The sequence below is a fragment of the Musa acuminata genome, chromosome BXJ2-5 (assembly GCF_036884655.1).
Source record: "Musa acuminata AAA Group cultivar baxijiao chromosome BXJ2-5, Cavendish_Baxijiao_AAA, whole genome shotgun sequence".
Taxonomy (NCBI): domain Eukaryota; kingdom Viridiplantae; phylum Streptophyta; class Magnoliopsida; order Zingiberales; family Musaceae; genus Musa; species Musa acuminata.
Window position 1 is genome coordinate 7101197 of NC_088342.1, and position 17077 is coordinate 7118273.

General features: G+C 41.9%; 4 protein-coding genes across 7 annotated transcripts; 3 read left to right on the top strand and 1 right to left on the bottom strand.

Moving 5' to 3' along the window:
• The first annotated feature begins 1241 nt into the window (after positions 1 to 1241).
• LOC103984672 (uncharacterized) lies at positions 1242 to 7752 on the top strand. 2 transcript variants are annotated; one of them, XM_009402221.3, is made up of 9 exons: positions 1242 to 1475; positions 1769 to 1962; positions 4600 to 4778; positions 5304 to 5588; positions 5681 to 5739; positions 5867 to 5903; positions 6004 to 6075; positions 6621 to 6921; positions 7142 to 7752. In XM_009402221.3, the coding sequence occupies exons 1-9, from the start codon at positions 1325 to 1327 to the stop codon at positions 7514 to 7516; spliced, it is 1653 nt and encodes a 550-aa protein (XP_009400496.2). In that variant the 5' UTR covers positions 1242 to 1324; the 3' UTR covers positions 7517 to 7752. The 2 variants fall into 2 exon arrangements, with proteins under 2 accessions (XP_009400496.2, XP_018681452.2); XM_018825907.2 differs by lacking the exon at positions 5681 to 5739 and having other exon boundaries at positions 5304 to 5539.
• A 635-nt stretch (positions 7753 to 8387) lies between these two features.
• On the top strand, positions 8388 to 12788 carry LOC103984671 (65-kDa microtubule-associated protein 3-like). 3 transcript variants are annotated; one of them, XM_009402218.3, is made up of 15 exons: positions 8388 to 8512; positions 8606 to 8706; positions 9322 to 9410; positions 9714 to 9920; positions 10084 to 10323; positions 10415 to 10624; positions 10703 to 10858; positions 10966 to 11125; positions 11237 to 11388; positions 11474 to 11561; positions 11689 to 11762; positions 11849 to 11923; positions 12017 to 12212; positions 12309 to 12395; positions 12476 to 12788. In XM_009402218.3, the coding sequence occupies exons 3-15, from the start codon at positions 9339 to 9341 to the stop codon at positions 12640 to 12642; spliced, it is 1884 nt and encodes a 627-aa protein (XP_009400493.2). In that variant the 5' UTR covers positions 8388 to 8512; positions 8606 to 8706; positions 9322 to 9338; the 3' UTR covers positions 12643 to 12788. The 3 variants fall into 3 exon arrangements, with proteins under 3 accessions (XP_009400493.2, XP_064964481.1, XP_064964480.1); XM_065108409.1 differs by having other exon boundaries at positions 12479 to 12618; XM_065108408.1 differs by lacking the exons at positions 8388 to 8512; positions 8606 to 8706 and adding an exon at positions 8840 to 8974.
• An 807-nt stretch (positions 12789 to 13595) lies between these two features.
• On the bottom strand, positions 13596 to 13880 carry LOC103984670 (leucine-rich repeat extensin-like protein 3). Its single transcript, XM_009402216.3, has one exon. The coding sequence runs from the start codon at positions 13878 to 13880 to the stop codon at positions 13596 to 13598; it is 285 nt and encodes a 94-aa protein (XP_009400491.2).
• Positions 13881 to 14781: 901 nt separating this feature from the next.
• On the top strand, positions 14782 to 16863 carry LOC103984811 (uncharacterized GPI-anchored protein At4g28100-like). The gene is made up of 3 exons (XM_009402370.3): positions 14782 to 15557; positions 16063 to 16330; positions 16611 to 16863. The coding sequence occupies exons 1-3, from the start codon at positions 14961 to 14963 to the stop codon at positions 16664 to 16666; spliced, it is 921 nt and encodes a 306-aa protein (XP_009400645.3). The 5' UTR covers positions 14782 to 14960; the 3' UTR covers positions 16667 to 16863.
• Positions 16864 to 17077: the final 214 nt, after the last annotated feature.

The following is a 17077-nucleotide window of genomic DNA, read 5'->3' on the forward strand; positions in this document are numbered from 1 at the left end:
AATCTTGAAGTTTAAAAAAAATTCGTAGAACATTCTTTTTTTTTTTCATAAAAGATAATTTTATCCTTAAGCTATAGTCACTAACCACCTCTACACAAGAGATAATAGAGGGTGCGGGTCATAGGTGAAGAGGATGAGAGTGAGTAGAAAGAGGAGAGCGGGTTGTCTAGTAGACAAAAGCAAAGCCGATAAAAAACTTATATATAAAAATTCTTGGGAAAGGATGAGGGTAGCCTGAGATAAACACGTAGACAAAAGTGGTTAACGATAAAGGTATAGATGGTCAGAAGGCTTGCGTCTGCTCGCGACTCCCCGTCCTATCATCATCTATATTGGAGAGGTAGAAAGGCTACGACGACATTGTAGAGAACTAAGGATGGAAATGATCCTCTACTCATAGATACGATGAAAACATAAAGATAAAATAAAATTTTCAAAAAACGTTCTATAATTTAAAAAAAATAAAAGTGCTATGAAAAAAATTCTTAAAACTTTAATTTTTTTAAAAAATTGCTCAATATATATTACACTGATCGGTAATCTCTTTGAGAGTGAGGAAGAGAGAGGGAGAGCAACCACGTGACAAGGGAAAGCTAAAAGCAAAAGGGCACAGCTAAGATATACACACCCTACAAAAAGGTTTCAGGTAGTGCATTCGTTCCATCATTCACTTGTCTGCTTCTGCTAATTTACTTACTATCATCGCTGAAGTTAGTATAACGCCTCCAACATACGTATACACGGCCTGACTCAATCCAACCTACGCCACTTCGGCGTGCAGTGTGGACGGCGATAAAGGTGATGGAGGTAGCAGAAATAGGAAGGAAAGTGGAGGCATGAGGCTTCCCATCCGGTGGCCTTTCTGAGATCCATAGGATCCCCAACGTAAAGCTACGTGCGTAAACGCTGTATTCATTGTGGCCGTCACATGGACGGATCTGCCATCCGCTTAGTCTGCCGTCATTGGGCTCCACACACATGAAGGCACATGGCCCGGCTCAGAAGTTGTCCCACGTCATTGATTCGGAGGCACAGCGCGGGGGTGGTGAAGTAATTGCCGTGCGCGAACCGACACACAAGCCGAACCGCTTCGAGTCCGTCACACTCGCTCACGTCGCCCTCTTTCTGCGACCATGGCATCGGGCCCCACTCTAATGCTGCGTTCCTACCGCCCCCGCCTCTCTCTCTCTCTCTCTCTCTCAGTCTCGCTCGCTTTCTACATATATAATGTGGACACCCTTCCCCCATTCACTCCCTCCATCTCTCGTGTCGCTTCACTCGATGGATCCCTTCTGCTGTCGATCCCTCCTATGAGTCGCCGGCCATGCCGATCGTCTCCTCTTTCTATGCCGCCACGGTCGGAGGTCTCGTCGCCTTCTCTCTCCTCATGCTCTTGGCCTCCGCTCCTGCGGCATCCGGGGCTTCTTCGCATGTCGTCCTCGGTGGAGGGGAGATCTCCCCCAAGTCTATACTCGGTCCGATCGCTCTCGTTCCGCTTCCCTTTGTTCTGCTTTCTTGCATTTGTTGTTCCGGGGGTTTCCTGTTTCTTGTGGCATCTAAGATCGATGGGTGTGGTCGTTTTCAGCGAAATATGGGGTCTTCTTGTTCTTGCCAAAAAAGATAATAGTGACTTCTTGGGGATTCTTTTTTTGGGGTTTCTTTGTCTTCGCGACAGTGTTATGGAAATGAGATAGCTTTTTCTAGTATAAATATGTTCTTCAGCCCCTGATCGAGCAATTCCGGGCTTCTTCTTTTTGTTGCACTGAAGGAGGGGAGAATTTGGCGCCGTGGGCGAATGGACTCTTGCGGTTCTCTCCCGTCGCATCGGGTCCTCCTGCATTAGCTCCCGATGCGAAGATTCCACTGGTTTTGGCGGAGAAGAGAACGAGGCGGCCTGATATCCTGAACAAGTTCAGTATATATCGTGGTGGTTGGGATGTTACCGACAAGCACTATTGGGCGGTAAGATATCGTAGCTCTTTCTCTTAATATACGTGTCATTCGTAATATAATTTGAAGAATAACTGTGGATTTGATCATTCACTGGATCTCAGGTTTTTCTTCTTGTGCCAGTAGGCTTGGAACTTGGGTGTAGTGGTCGCGATTGCCCACAGATAGATCCGATTTGTGTTTTGTTAAAATAATGCATTATTGGTCGCAGTTGATTTTTACATGGGCAAACCTTTTCCATGGCTTGCGAGTTCTATTGGTCGCAATTGATTTTTACATGGACAAAGCTTTTCCATGGCGTGTGAGTTCTACTTAGTAGTATATAAAGTAGTAAGTGACCCAAAGGAATGACCAAAGGTGTCCATTCCAATAAAGGAGGAGGGAAGGGATTACTGGGAGAGAAACTATCATTAGGTAACAGTAATATGACAGGGATTTTGTCATATTATTCTCTTTTTGTGATCCCTGAGTTCTTTTGTCAAATTCAAGACATTTTTTTTCCCTAAACCAAATGCGCTGGTGTCTTTGGCTATTCTTTTGCAAGATTGTATCCCGGTATATTTTCTTGTGACATCTCAACTCTGTTCTGCAGTGTACTTAATTAAAAAGAAATGGAGAGAACTACAAGAAAAAGATTGGAGGAAAAAAATAAATGGTGGTTCTTGGTGCTTTAGAAATTACAAATATCTAATATTAAAATAAACTTCATTGTGCAACTATAAGATCTTCGAGATTAATACCAGGACAAAAAGAGGATTCTTTTGGTGACTGAATTTTTATGGCCTCGGACATCAGTGTACAAGAAATCATAAGATACGATGAAGTGATAGAGAAAATAGACCATGTACTTTATAAGACTAGATATACATAGTTGGCCAGTAAAAGAAAATTTTATTCAAAGTTGACAATACTTCATCATTAATTCTTCTTACATCACATCTGTCAATCATTAGATAATTTCTAGATATTGTAAAAGGATTTTTATCTGACCTATGATGACCCCAACACTACAATGGATATTATTTGACCACATACAAGACTCTATTCTCCAAGGTAAACTAAATAAAGGACTTTTAGCTGAGCTTCCAAATCTAGGTGTGATACCAATACTGTCACTTAGGCGGATTGGTATGATACCAGTATGTTACGCATATCATGTGTTGGCATGTCCCCATGCTGACCATTATCAGTTCAGTTGGGGGAAGAGGAGATAATTGATAGAGAGAGAAGGAAGGAGTTTCCATGAGAGGAGGTGGAGGAGGAAACAAAGGAGGTGGCGCCAGAAGCCACATGTATGGAGGAGGAGGAGGAGGCATTGTCAATGGAGGATGCGGCAGATGCAGAAGTGGGGCAGAGGCAGAGGAGGCTGCTATGGTGGATGTAGAGGTGGGGAAAGAGGAGCAGAAGTTGTAGATTAGTATAATTGATTTTTTTTTTTTTTGCAAAAGGTAAATGGCAAAGGCGAGATTCAAGCCCAGGAAATTGTGATAAACTGTTAAAAACTTTACTAGCTAAATTAGCTGACACCTTCGTATAATTGATATTTAAAATCTTACACTTAACAAACTTATGGAAAACTTATTTTTCTAATGTTACTAAACACTAACACATTTTTGCTGACCAAACATGACAATAGACTTTGAAGTTTAACTAGATCAAGTAATCCTATGATTATTCAGAGGCACCAATCAGTACTAACTACCGAAGTAGCCAATAGACATAAGTAAGATGGGAAAGTATCAAGATTGGTGGGCATATTTACAAATCCACACATCTAGAATGGTAACAAGCTCAATCTATATCATATGATAGGGGCCAGTAGATGGCCATAGAAAATTAAGATGAGATCTGCAGCAATAGAGTCGGAATTCTTGTTCTTGCAATCAAATAGCCGAATAGGTATTGTTAGAGAAGTGGATAAGAAGAAACATTGTGAATGCTCATTCTTAATGAATATGTTTACACAATGAAAGCAAGGAAAGAAGACTGTTATAGGAATAAGATTTACCTTGTCATAGTTAACAGGGGCAGGAATATAACAAAGGTGTAGCAAACCATAATGTTTGATCATAAGTACTGTTGAACACTTGAAATTGACCTTTTGAAGTTGGTCTGTTCACTATCAAGTTATATGCCCAAATCTTTATAGTTCAGGTCTTTCCATGCCTCCCTTTTGTCTTACTATACATATTAACACATGCAATTTTTCCAATTTTTTTTATTTTGCTATCTAAATCATGAACTTGTTCATTTTTCATATGCATTTTATTCCTTGCTTTATAAACGAAATTTCGTTTCAATTTTGTAACTCTTGAACTATATTTCTTTGATGGCCTTTATTATTTGTTTTCCATACATTTTCAATGTAATTTGATGGTTCATTGTCATCAAACCTCTTTTAAAAGCATCTCTGTCTTCTCTCTGCTCCCTGCCCGCGCCCCCCCGCCACCTCGAGCTTCTCTCTCTCCATCCATCCCTCCCTCTCCTTGAGCCTACATATACTCCACAGTCATGTTCAATTTTGATATCGCTGTTTGCTTAATTGTCTATTTGTATATTTGTTCATTCATATGATTTTTATTTTTTGTTATAGACTACTAACATTCAACCATATGTAATTGTTTTTGCTCATTTTCAATGATTTTGCAGTCCGTTGGATTTACGGGAGCTGCTGGGTTTGTTCTTGCATTCGTATGGTTTATTTTGTTTGCGCTGGCTTTGGGTACACATCATTATTATAGATGGAGCATTGAGATCGATGAGAAAAATTCATCTTGCTCAAAGCAGATTTGTCTTCTCTTGCTACTGGTTTTCACTTGTGCAGCATTGTAATTCTCTGCACCTTCAAACTCATTAGCATTGCAGAGTTTTAAATTCTATTGCTAGGGTTATGGAATCCATCATGTGTGTTGACATTGTTATTGACACATTTGTCACACCAAAGATTAATCTATAGCAGCGGTTGGAGTTTGAATATCTAGAAATATGTCTTAAAAAAAACCACAGTGCTGTGCAGCATTATATCATGGTATTTTCTTATGTGTGATCTTCCAATTAATATTCACGTATCCTAATTGCAAAACCTTGCATTTCTTTTGTCAATAAATTTCCAGTCCAACTTAGCAAAAGGTTATTATGCCTTTTGAAAGTGAACAAAAACATAGTTGGAACAAAACCATAATTTATATTCAAAGCGAACAAATAAATTTCCAGACAAATACTTGGACTTATGCACAGAACCTACAAGCTTCTAGGAATTTAGAACACTGAACTTTATTGCTTATGCGGTTTAAGCCTATTTTATCAATTTCTAATATAGTAACCTTTTTTTTTATGGTACGTCTGAATTTCAGGATTGGATGTGTTCTTCTTTCAGTTGGTCAGGATGACTTCCATGGTGAAGTACTGGATACTTTAGATTTTGTTGTGAATCAATCAGACTTCACTGTTCAGGTTCTCAAGAATGTCACAGATTTTCTTTTACTGGCCAAGACGATCAATGTGGACCAGCTTTCTCTTCCAAGGGATGTTCAGAATAAAGTTGATAAAATAAACGTTGATCTCAATGATGCTGCTAATACACTATCAGGTGAAACAGCTAAAAGTTCCGGGAAAATAAGAGAAGTTTTTGATGACATGTATGATTCTTAAATTCTCGTACCAGTTGATTGCTGAGGATATATTTATACGTGCTAACATGCTTTGTCTGTGTTTTTTTGTGTCTTGATAGACGTTGCACATTAATTGTGGTAGCAACTATGATGCTTCTTTTGGCCATCCTTGGTTTTTGTATGTGATTTATTTTCCTTTCAGAAAGTTTGTACCTTCTCATTCATAATGCTTGTATTTTTGTTCCTTAAATGTTATTTTGATTTGATGTCTCCAAGTGACTGATTTGCTAACTTGTTTGCTGCAGTGCTGTCAGTTCTTAGGCATAAACATGCCATCTACATGTAAGTTCTTGAGCTGCAAATAATATTTTTGAAAATACATTGTTGGATTTGATTTTCTAGGATGAGCATTTGTAGTTATTGATTGAATTTTATTTTTCAGATTTATCATAAGTGGGTGGCTGCTGGTGGCAGTTACTTTTGTTCTCTGTGGATTTTTTGTTATTGTCAGCAAGTAAGACATCCAGCTATATTTGCGTGCATTTGCCATTAAATATATTGTTGTTAACTTGTTATAAACAGAAATCCTCATGTTGCTTAAACAAAGATAGAAGAAAAAGTGAAGACAAGTATTGCCAGCATAAGTAAAAAAAGGTTGCTTTTTGATGTTTAGTCTGCTTCAACAATATATGTTTATGCCTAAGAAAAAATGACTACCAGAGTATCTGTTTAGTTTCCCATACCTATTATTTACCAGCTCATGCATTGACTTGCGAGCTGAACCTAACTTGACGAAGGATGCTCATTAAATCGTTTTTCAAATGTCTCAATTTCTGATGTTGGTTGCTTGATGCTCTGAGTGGCACATAGCTTTATATGGTCATCCATTGATCCTAGAACACAAAGAGTGTCCTCAAACTTGCTAGTCTGCTACATATTTTTGTCTTTGTATTCTGGATGCAGCTCATTTGATGTGTGGTTTGAGCGACATCATAGTTCTCAACAGAGCTTAAACCTGAGGAGCTTATTTCCTGTTTCTTTTTGTACATTTAATCTCAGTGCCGTTGGGGATACCTGCGCTGCAATGGGCGAATGGGTCCACAACTCCCGAGCAGAGACGTCACTTAGTAATATTCTTCCTTGTGTTGATGAGCAAACAACAAATCTTACATTGTATCAGAGTAAAGAAGTGATTGTTCAGCTCGTCAATGTAGTCAACACCGCAATATCTTCCCAAGTTAAAACTGTGTCTTACAACCAGTCTGGAGTGTTGATGCCACCTCTCTGCTCTCCTTATGATTCTCGGATGCATGAACGGCAGTGTGAACCTGGGGAAGTGTCATTTGTGAATGCTTCAAAGGTGCGGATGAAGATTATCACATCTGAATTTAGTAAAATTCGTGAACTTAATTGTTAAATCTTTTTCTTTGGTCATCCGGTGGAAAAATGGAAGTAGTTGATTTTGTGGTTAATGTTGCTATTTGCATGTAGAACGAGTTCCATCCTTCGATTCAAGATCATTTTTCATTGAGGGATGACAACTGCTTAATCATATTTAATCACTATATGAACAATTGCAGGTATGGCAGAACTACACTTGCGTCATCTCAGATTCAGGACTTTGTGGCACAGTCGCAGGTGGGGTGACTCCAGAGGTTTACAACCAGCTGGTTGCAGCTGTGAATGCGAGTTATGCCCTCGATCATTACACGCCCTTCTTGCTCAACCTTCAGAACTGCCAGTTTGTCAGAGGGGCTTTCAACTCCATCACCACCTTCTTTTGCCCCCGTTTGAAGCTTGATCTACGGATGGTCACTGCAGGGCTGGGCCTCATCTCCTCAGGGGTCATGCTCTGCCTCATCTTATGGGTGTTGTATGCAAACCGCCCCCAAAGGGAGGAGGTGTTTGCGAAGCAACATGGAATTAAGACTGTCGTGGTTGCTCAAACTCCCTGAACCGTCGATCAACAATGTCGTCGTCGTCATACCTGCTAACAGCTAAATCCTATGGACGGAATGCTTAACTTTTTTTTTCCTTTGTCTAATTACTTGGTATAAGATGTGGAGTTGTAAAAAGCTAATGCTGCTGCTGGTGATGATGATGATGATGATGGGGAACGTGTTGTAGGCAGACTCTGCATCACCAAATTCTTTTCTCCTATAAATAAAAAAGGAAATTTTAAGAGGCAGAACAGCATGCCTGTGTGGCTATTTCTTGTGTGTTTGTCAGGGCGAAACAAATGAAATAAAAGATTTGATTGGATGATTAATAGTCTCAAAATTTGAAGTAACTATCAAACAATCTAATGTATAATACAATTATCGATTAACTATGGGGTAAAATAAAGAGAGATTACTATCGTTTCAAACCCATGAACTGTTATTATGATGTCATTATAAAGGTTTTAACCAGATGATAAAAAAAAAAGCTACAAAAACAATTTCTGTTAAACTCTTAGCAGGAGCAAACTCTCTCTCTCTCTCTCTCTCTCTCTCTCTCTCTATGACTACATTGGATCCCATCCTCTATTTCTAAAATCAGCAATCAAGAAGAAAAGATTAAAAGCGAAATCTGCAGAGGAAGAGATGCATTTGAGCTTACCGGTCCAAATAAAACTATTTCGAGAGATAGAAGGTTCCTCTGCTACATTGGTTTGTTTTTTCTTGGAGAGTTGTTGGCTCGTTGGTTGTGAATCGTACGCCACCTCCGCTCCTTTCGACTTCCCACCCGCCCCCCCTCTCCCGTTTCCGTATTAAACGAATTAAAAATAAACCAATAAAAAAAAACAAATAATAGAACATTTACTAAATTTAAATTACATGATGATACGGACGTCCGTGCGAAAACTTGCGCCCAATTCCCCATCCTTTTCTCTCCATTTCTCGATTCTACCTTCTGCTGCCGGCGTCCCAAATCCAAATCCTGCTTCGTCGGGCGGTTTCGTCTCTCGGGTGCAAACTCTCTCCTCTTTTCTACGGTGGCATTTCTTCTCTAGGCTGTTTTGGCGTTGGCCATGGATTTGACGGTCTATTGATCTTTCGTAGGTAGGACGCGAATGCAGTGCCTTCAATTTGGTTCTCTGATTCATCGGCCTTCAACTTCGCAGGTTTCGCAGATTCATTCAGGCTTCTGGCCGTCCGTATTGGTAAGCAAATGCCAAATTCATTGGAAAGGGAGATACCGTAATTGATTGGCTGAAATAAGCACATCTTTCTTTTCTTTTTATCGTTCTTGATTGGGATTCCTGAAATTAGATTTCTGACCCTAAACCAGGACGAGGAGACGATGGTTATAAGGAATACCTAATCAGGACAAGAGATTTGATCGTCTATCATTAAGTACAGTAGAACATAATCGTCATTTGGGATGGCTTGTTGAGTTCCTTAATCCCTTAACTTGAAAATTGACGCCAGGTTTGGTTTTCTTAAAATCCTTTCCCAAGGAAATATGATATCTCTGTTTCCTCTCGTTGCTGGATTTCGTCCAATTGTAACCAGATATGTGAAGTAATTTGCTTGATTCCTCATTTTACTTGACATTGCCTCATCGATGGCTTTATTATTACTATTATTATTTCTTGGTGTATCTATACGAACCAACATTGTGTTTTTCCTCGAGTTTTATGTGCGAGAAGATTATAAGAAGAATATAAAAAAGAAAAAATGAATAATTCTTGGATGCCCGACCATTTTCAAACTTTCTGGTTCGATGGTGATATTTGGATCGCCCTTATTATTTTTTCTTTCTGAATTTCTTGCAGAGAACAGTGGCTTTACCATGGCTCGTAATCCCAATGATCCACTCCCACAAGTTGAAACAACATGTGAATCTCTTCTCGATGAGCTTCAGGTTCCTTACAGTTTCACCTAATTCTTTTCAGTTTCTTCATTCTCCATTTGCTGAACGAGAAAGTGATAGAATGGGACATGTACATATGGATTCTTGAGACCGAAAAAAGCATCATGTTTACAAAAACATGCAGCTTGTCACATTTATGAGATGTAACAAGCCCAGTCGACACTGTTTTATCAGTTGATCGGTCGCATACTCAATTGTGTCGCTTCTGGAGATCCTGATGCCTCATCTATCGGCACATAGCATGATTTATAGATCCAGCAAAATTTGCTTACTTAATGAATACTATTGCCTCAGGTTATATGGGATGAACTTGGTGAATCTGATGCCGAAAAGGATAAAATGCTTCTTGAACTAGAACAGGAGTGCCTAAATGTGTACAGAAGAAAGGTTGATCAGGCAAACCTGTATAGAGCTCAGCTGCAGCAACAAATTGCTGATTCTGAAGCAGAGATAGTAGCCATATGTTCTTCCATGGGCGAACGACCAGTGCATATAAGGCAGGTTTGTCTCGTCTCATGACTTTATGGTAGTCTATTTGATCCTTTCTATCTCTCATTGGTTCAGTGGTGGTGTATAGATTATTCACTGCTATTTTCTCCTGTTCTAGATATGATAATAAGAAGATTAATGTTGCTTATGTCGGTCATGTTTTTTATCCAATAAGAGTCCTGGCTTCTTAAAGGAGCAGCTGAAGGCCACTGCCCTGAAGCTGGAAGAGATGCACAAGAGGAAAAGTGAAAGACTGAACCAATTTTTAGAGGTTCTGGATCAGATACAAAAGATCTCAACTGAGATTTGTCCTACTGAGTATGATCCATCTAAGTTTGCAATTGATGGATCTGACCTGTCCGTTAGAATACTAGAAGATTTGCAGACACAGCTACAATCACTTCAGAAGGAGAAGGTTGGAGTCTTTAGATCCTGCTCTGTTCTTTTTTTCTTTAGAAACGTTTCAGAGCAGCTGCCGTTGCTAATTTTCAGACTTGTTAATCTAGAGCGAGCGGTTGAGGCAAGTCATGGATCACTTGAATACTCTGAAAAAATTGTGCCTTGTAGTTGGCATTGATTTCAAAGAAACAATCAGAGAGGTACAACCCGGCTTAGACCAAGATGAAGGATCAAAGAACATCAGCAACAACACCATAGAAAGTCTTGCATCTGCTATTGAAAACATGCGAAAGATCAAGATAAAAAGAATGCAGAAGGTAATTGAAGTTACTGTAAATGTTCTTTTGCGAGTTTAAATATTCTGATATTCCAAGTTGAACCATGACCTATGCCAGCTTCAAGATCTGGTGACTGCCATGTTGGAGTTGTGGAATCTGATGGACACACCAAATGAGGAACAACAGCAATTCCAGAAAGTAACATGTAATATAGCTGCATCAGAGCAAGAGTTTACAGAGCCCAATGCTCTTTCCATGGACTTCATCAATTATGTATGAAGCGACTGAGGGTTTCCCATTTGAGTTGTTCTAATGTTCCCTCCACAGGAATTGTTCATTTCAAGTTATATTTGCAATGTTTTTTAAATTTTTTCCCACAGGTGGAAGCAGAAGTTTTAAGACTCGAACAGTTAAAAGCTAGCAAGTTGAAAGAGCTAGTTCTGAGGAAGAAAACTGAGCTAGAAGAGATTCGTCGGAGAACTCATCTGGTTGCAGAAGCAGACTATGAACCAGAATTTTCAATCGATGCTGTTGAGGCAGGTAACAAGATGATTTTCGTGAGTGATGACATATTTCATAAGTTCGTTTTTTCCTTGCCCATTTTGTTGCCCACATTCCTCGGTCATCGTAATCCCATTTTGCTGGCTGCAGGAGCCACTGATGCATCTTTAGTGTTAGAGCACATAGAAGCTCAGATTTCAACTGCTAAAGAAGAAGCTTTTAGCAGGAAAGACATTCTCGAACGTGTAGAAAAATGGTTGGCTGCATGTGAAGAGGAGGCTTGGCTAGAAGAGTACAATAGGGTTAGAGATTTCGGTAAATTAACAATGAAAGCTTCCTCAATTCTTATCTGAAATTGTTCACAATTGTTGTTCCTGGTTATTGTAGGATGAAAACCGTTATAGCGCTGGAAGAGGTGCTCACTTAACACTGAAGCGTGCCGAAAAGGCTCGTGCTTTAGTCAGCAAGATTCCAGGTTAGGATTCAGAATTGTCCAGGATATAGAACACCATACATATATCGTAAAAGCTCTCTTGCTGTGTTCTGCATGCAAGTAAATAGATTGTACGATGTTTTCCGGCTACTTATTGTATCTTGTGCAGCAATGGTGGACACTCTGGAAAACAAAGTAACCGCATGGGAGAAAGAAAGGGGCACTGAGTTCATATATGACGGTGTAAGCATTTACAATCCATCGTGGCCATTGTGTGTAAGGCAGACATGATTAAGGAACGCACTCTCTCCTTTTGCATTCAATTTCAGGCCCCCCTTCTGTCAATGCTGGAGCAATACATCACAGTGAGTCAAGAGAAAGAACAAGAGCGCAAGAGGCAGAGAGTAATGCTTTTCTTATAGAAATCTTCACCTGAACTATGACGTTTTTTTTTTGTAATTGCTCGACTATGAATTCACAAAACATTCATGATTCAGGATCAGAAGAAGCTCCAGGGACAACTCACAGCTGAGAAAGAAGTGCTTTATGGGTCCAAACCAAGCCCAGCAAAGCTTCAGAGTTTCAAAAAAACACACAAGACATTGACGTTGAGTCCATCCCAAAGGATATCTCTTGGTGCAGCTGCTACAAACTCACCCAAGAAGGCATATGAAGTGGGTACTGTTTCTACTGGTTAGTTTCTGATCAAAATCAATTTCAAATGTAAGGATCATGCATCTCAAACGGTGCAAGCAATTAATCGTGGAAACGACATTTTTTCTTCCGTAGGTACGAGAGGCATAGACAATGCTGGTCTTTCAGAGAAGTCATCATCGAACGCTACAGCTACTGCTACTTTTGAAACAAGCAGCCCCTGTAAACCCTTTGCCTCCTTTACTTCCAGTTCGCAACATTCTCTCCATACCCTCTCAAGTCTAAACCCATTGATGGTGCAGCAGAAGACGTGAAAGAGACCACGAAGGCCATGCCGGTATCAACTCCTAAAAGTCCGAGGAAAGTTGCAGCGGACGGGACAGGGGAAGGAGACGCGACAGAGTACTCGTTCGAAGAAAGAAGGCTCGTTTTCTGTCTGTCTCGGAAGAGAGACGAAGGAGCTCTCTAGCCTTTCGCACTATGTCCAGCCGATGCCCATCATAGAGGTTCTGGTAAGAAGCACTTCGCGGGATGGACATGAGATTGGTTCATGTTATTGAGAGCTGAAGTAAACTAAGGAGGTCACGTCAGGTCATGTCGCTACTACTACTACTACTGTCACTGCAAAAATTAACTACGACGGTCATCTTGTCCAGGAAAGCTATCAAAAGAGATTTAACCTGTAAATGTTATTCGTAATCAACGATTGCACGTATCTGTGGGTGTGGACGAGAGCACTGAACGCAGGCTCGCTCATGCAACGTACGTAATAGCATGTCAAAACTAATCAACAATGACTATTCGTCATCAGACCTAAATAAATGAATAAACGGTAGGGATGAGTGACACATCGATCAAATGAGTTGTCGAGCAGCTGTTCACAACTTTCCCTTCGTACTCACTTTCATAGTAGGATTGTGACTTTGCACCACACCTTATTGTATGAACTCTATGTAGATTTGCATTACGACTCCGTTGTATCCTATCCCTGCAAGCTTCTTCAAAGAAGCCATCGTTTCTGCCAGTTTGATGCTGCTTTAAATTGTCAATTACAACACCACCTTTTTAATTATTTTTATGGACCGATGATATATACACTGACAACCACCGATCTTGCTATATGTCTGCAGAAAATATAAATTGCAGTGCGATTGAAAAGCCAAAACTGCAGCACAATCAACCATTATTTACATAACAATTCAGGTATTTATCTCAGGCATCCAAACTAGCCAGAAATTAAGCTGTGAATGCACAATCAAATCGCGTCTGAGCATTGAATAAACGTGATTTAAGTACATCCCTAGCTAAGTTGCTTAAACACAAGATCTATCAAACGTTGTTTGTCCATATGTTGGAAGCAAGATGAAATGTAATCAGTATATGGCGGGGAAATGAGGAACACATACGAGGTATATATGTCCGCTACCAGATAAGAAATGGAAGTAACACTGTGAACAAAGGCACACAGATTGCACCACTGCGAGCTATAGCGGCGGAGGACCGGGGCGGCGGCGGCGGCCTCTTGTAGTAGAAAGGGAAGTACGGGAGGATCGGATCAGGCGGCGGAGGTGCAGGAAGGGTGTAATACGTTGGAGAGTAGTACGGCAGGTAACCTGATGGCGGCGTGTAGTATCCATCAGACGGAGTCCCCGGCGGCGGAGGGTAACCCCACTGAGGCTCTGATGGCGGTGGTGGAGGGTAATTCATGACCGACGTGGGCGGCGGAAGGCACGGATATGGACATTCCGGTGAGGAGAAGTCGGAGACACTCAATCGAAGGCGATCAAAGAACAACAGGAACAAAAGAAGCGAAGAGATGACCTTCAGAAGCATGTCCAGGGTTCAAAAGGAGGAAAAGAAAGAGGTGAAAGATGAAGAAGGGAAGAGAAGACTGAGGCATGCAATAATTGATGCACTGGTAATGGCGAGAGATGGTGGAGGGTATGATGATAAGGGTGGTAAGGTAACATCACATAGAGGGGTAAATTGGGAAACCGATGATGAGATTTCATGCATAATGGCAGTGAATTTGCTATCGTGTGCAGTTGGATGTCAATGTCAACGCATTTATTGTCACCTGCTACCAATTATTCACGAAAGCAAAAGAGAGAGAGAGAGAGACTCACAGAAAGCACTAGATTTTCAAATAATCAAATAAATATTTAAACCTTCGAAAAGCAAAAATAATAATTATATAATAATCCAAACTTGAGCTTGTTTGGTTTCCCTATTAGTCTGATCATAAAATGCATCTAATTCTCACTTATTATTATTTTCCTCTTATCCCAAAGAAATTGTCAGCTAAAATATGCGTTGTGGACGAGCATTCCCATTACAAGAAGAGTCTTGAACACCTATATAGCTCATAGCACACATAACCTTCGAACTATTCTCGAGCAATAATGAATTGCTTTAATAGTAATTCCTGCGTGATTCTATTTGATGCCGCCATCATATTCGTGTTCCAAATGAATCGATGGAGTTTTTGGCTGCAGGGACTTGATGTGATTGTACTGATAAATGAAGCCAATGATCAAATGCCATGTCATCGAGATACTGATATTTCTGTCCGCATGAAGGGTTTGTTCCCTGTGCTTCTTGCCTGGCCGGCATGCAGCTACTACTGAAGCCGCCACCACAGTGCCGCCTCCTCCATCTACTGATCTTTCTGGTCTTGTCCTTCTTCTTCCACACCACCACCACGTCGAATAAGCGCAAAGCAGCGGCAACAGTAGCAGCAACATTGAGGAAGGCTGGTGGGATATTAACAAGTGAAGAGGAGTAGTGATGCCTCGAGTGCTCCCCTTTGTCACCATCTTGGTTCTTCTGTTCCTCCTCCTCTCCTCCGCTGCCACAGACCCTCATCCGGCCACCGTCCCCGCCTCGCCGGAGTGGTCCTCGGCAGCCTGCCCACTCGACATCCCCGACGACCTCCTTCACGACATCGCCACCGCCTGCTCTCCGGTTGACTCCGGCTCGGACTCCCACTCCCACTCGGCCACACTCAGCCGCTGCTGCCCTTCCCTGGCCGCTTCCCTTCACGCCGCCCATGCCGCTGCGGCCCTCGCCGTCCTCTCCCCGGCTTCCAACAACGGGAGCGCCGTGCCGGACCCGCCCGACGATTCCGAGGGCTGCGCTTCGGCGGCGGAGGTGGCCCTGCGAGCCCGCGGCGTGCTGCTCCCCCGGCCCAACGAGACCTGCGACTTGACGTACTGCTACTGCGGCGTCCGCCTCCGCCGCCTCCACTGCCCCGGGCCCTTCGTGGCCTCCGCCGCCGGTGGGCGGTGGGTGCCCGCAAATGAGGACACGGCGACGCTAATACAGACCGAGTGCCGCCTACCGGAGCTCGATGGCTGCACCCGCTGCCTCCACTCTCTCTATCAGGTGACCTCCGTCCCCCTTCCTACTCCACCTGCTTCCTGTTGCTTTCTAATTCCTTTTTATTAAATGTACATTGCATTCACTTTGTTGGCCTCAATTTATTGTTCTACTGCCTGATTTATTACTCTCAGAAAACGAGAGAGTGTTTAGATCAACATGACGATGATATTGGTAATCAAAGGACTGTAATGACTGTTCGAATAAGTTGAACCAAAAGCTACCTCACGTGTACGAGTATAAAAAGCATGCAAAAGAATACATGCACGTGATAGCAATATGTAGTTTTTGATAGATTCACTGGACTCTCTGCTCCCGAGTTACCAATCCATCCATGCACTAACAATAATTGTGAAGAGGGACTTCCATTTGCTGACCTTTGACGTTTTCTCTGACGTTTCTTGCGATCAGGCAGCATGTCTTGCCATGTCGGTCTCTCTGACACAACCATTTGCTGACCTTTGTACACGCCCCTTACTTGGTTTGATTCTTTTTTCTGTGCGTGTTACAGCTACGGAGCGAGGAAGCGGAGGGGGTGACCAGTGACGTGACGGCGATGGACCGGCAGAGGGAGTGCCAGCTCATGGGTCTGACATGGCTGTTAGATGAGAACCGGGCCCACTACCTGCATGTGGCTGCCCTCGTCTTCCGCGCCTTCATGGCCTCCCCTACCGGCGTGGATCCCACCTCCTGCTCCGTCCCCGGCGGTACCGGCGACGACATACCGCTGCTGGTGGACTCTGGTTGGGTCGGCGCGGGGTCATCGTCAACATTTCACGGTTTCTTCCTCTGCGCTCTCTCCTTGTTTCTTTTGACCATTAATCACTGATCGATATGATCTCACGGGGAGAGAGAGAGAGAGAGAGAGAGAGAGAGAGAGAGAGAGAGAGAGAGGCGTTTATTATTGATAGATATACTTTCATTTTAATTACTTTGATTTTTGTTGTGTTGTGTGCTCTATCTGTGGAGTCGAGCTTACGCCTCGGGTGGGTTCCCTTCTTGTTCCATGCCGTCACCCAAGGCATACCATTTAGCATCTTTTCATTTGTTTATCTGCAGGGGTGGAGACACTGATCGGCAAGTGGACCTGCTACGCATATTTTTCGTTTCATTAAGGACAAGACTAAGTTTTGGATCCACGTAGAACTTGGTTGTGTGACGTACATGGACCTTTTCTGAGGCCTTTTTCCTCATGAAGCCATTCCACATATCAAGATCTGTTCTTGGATATAATAGTTCCAACACATAGTTGGATTTCTTTTTGAGGGTGGGTGGGTGTGTGTTTATATATAAATATGTAGCATTTCTCCTTTGTTCTCATGTAGGAAAGAGAATCTAAGATTTCGCCTAGCAGACATGATATATGAATTGTAATGCTAAGCCATTAAATGAGACAGTATTTTGGCAGTAAGAGCTATCTCTTTCAACAATTAAATGATTCTCGCACCAGTTTGGAGAAGACACCTTTATTCTTGGATTCCTCCATCCACTTATCAGCATCGTCCATATCATTCATGCCATCACTC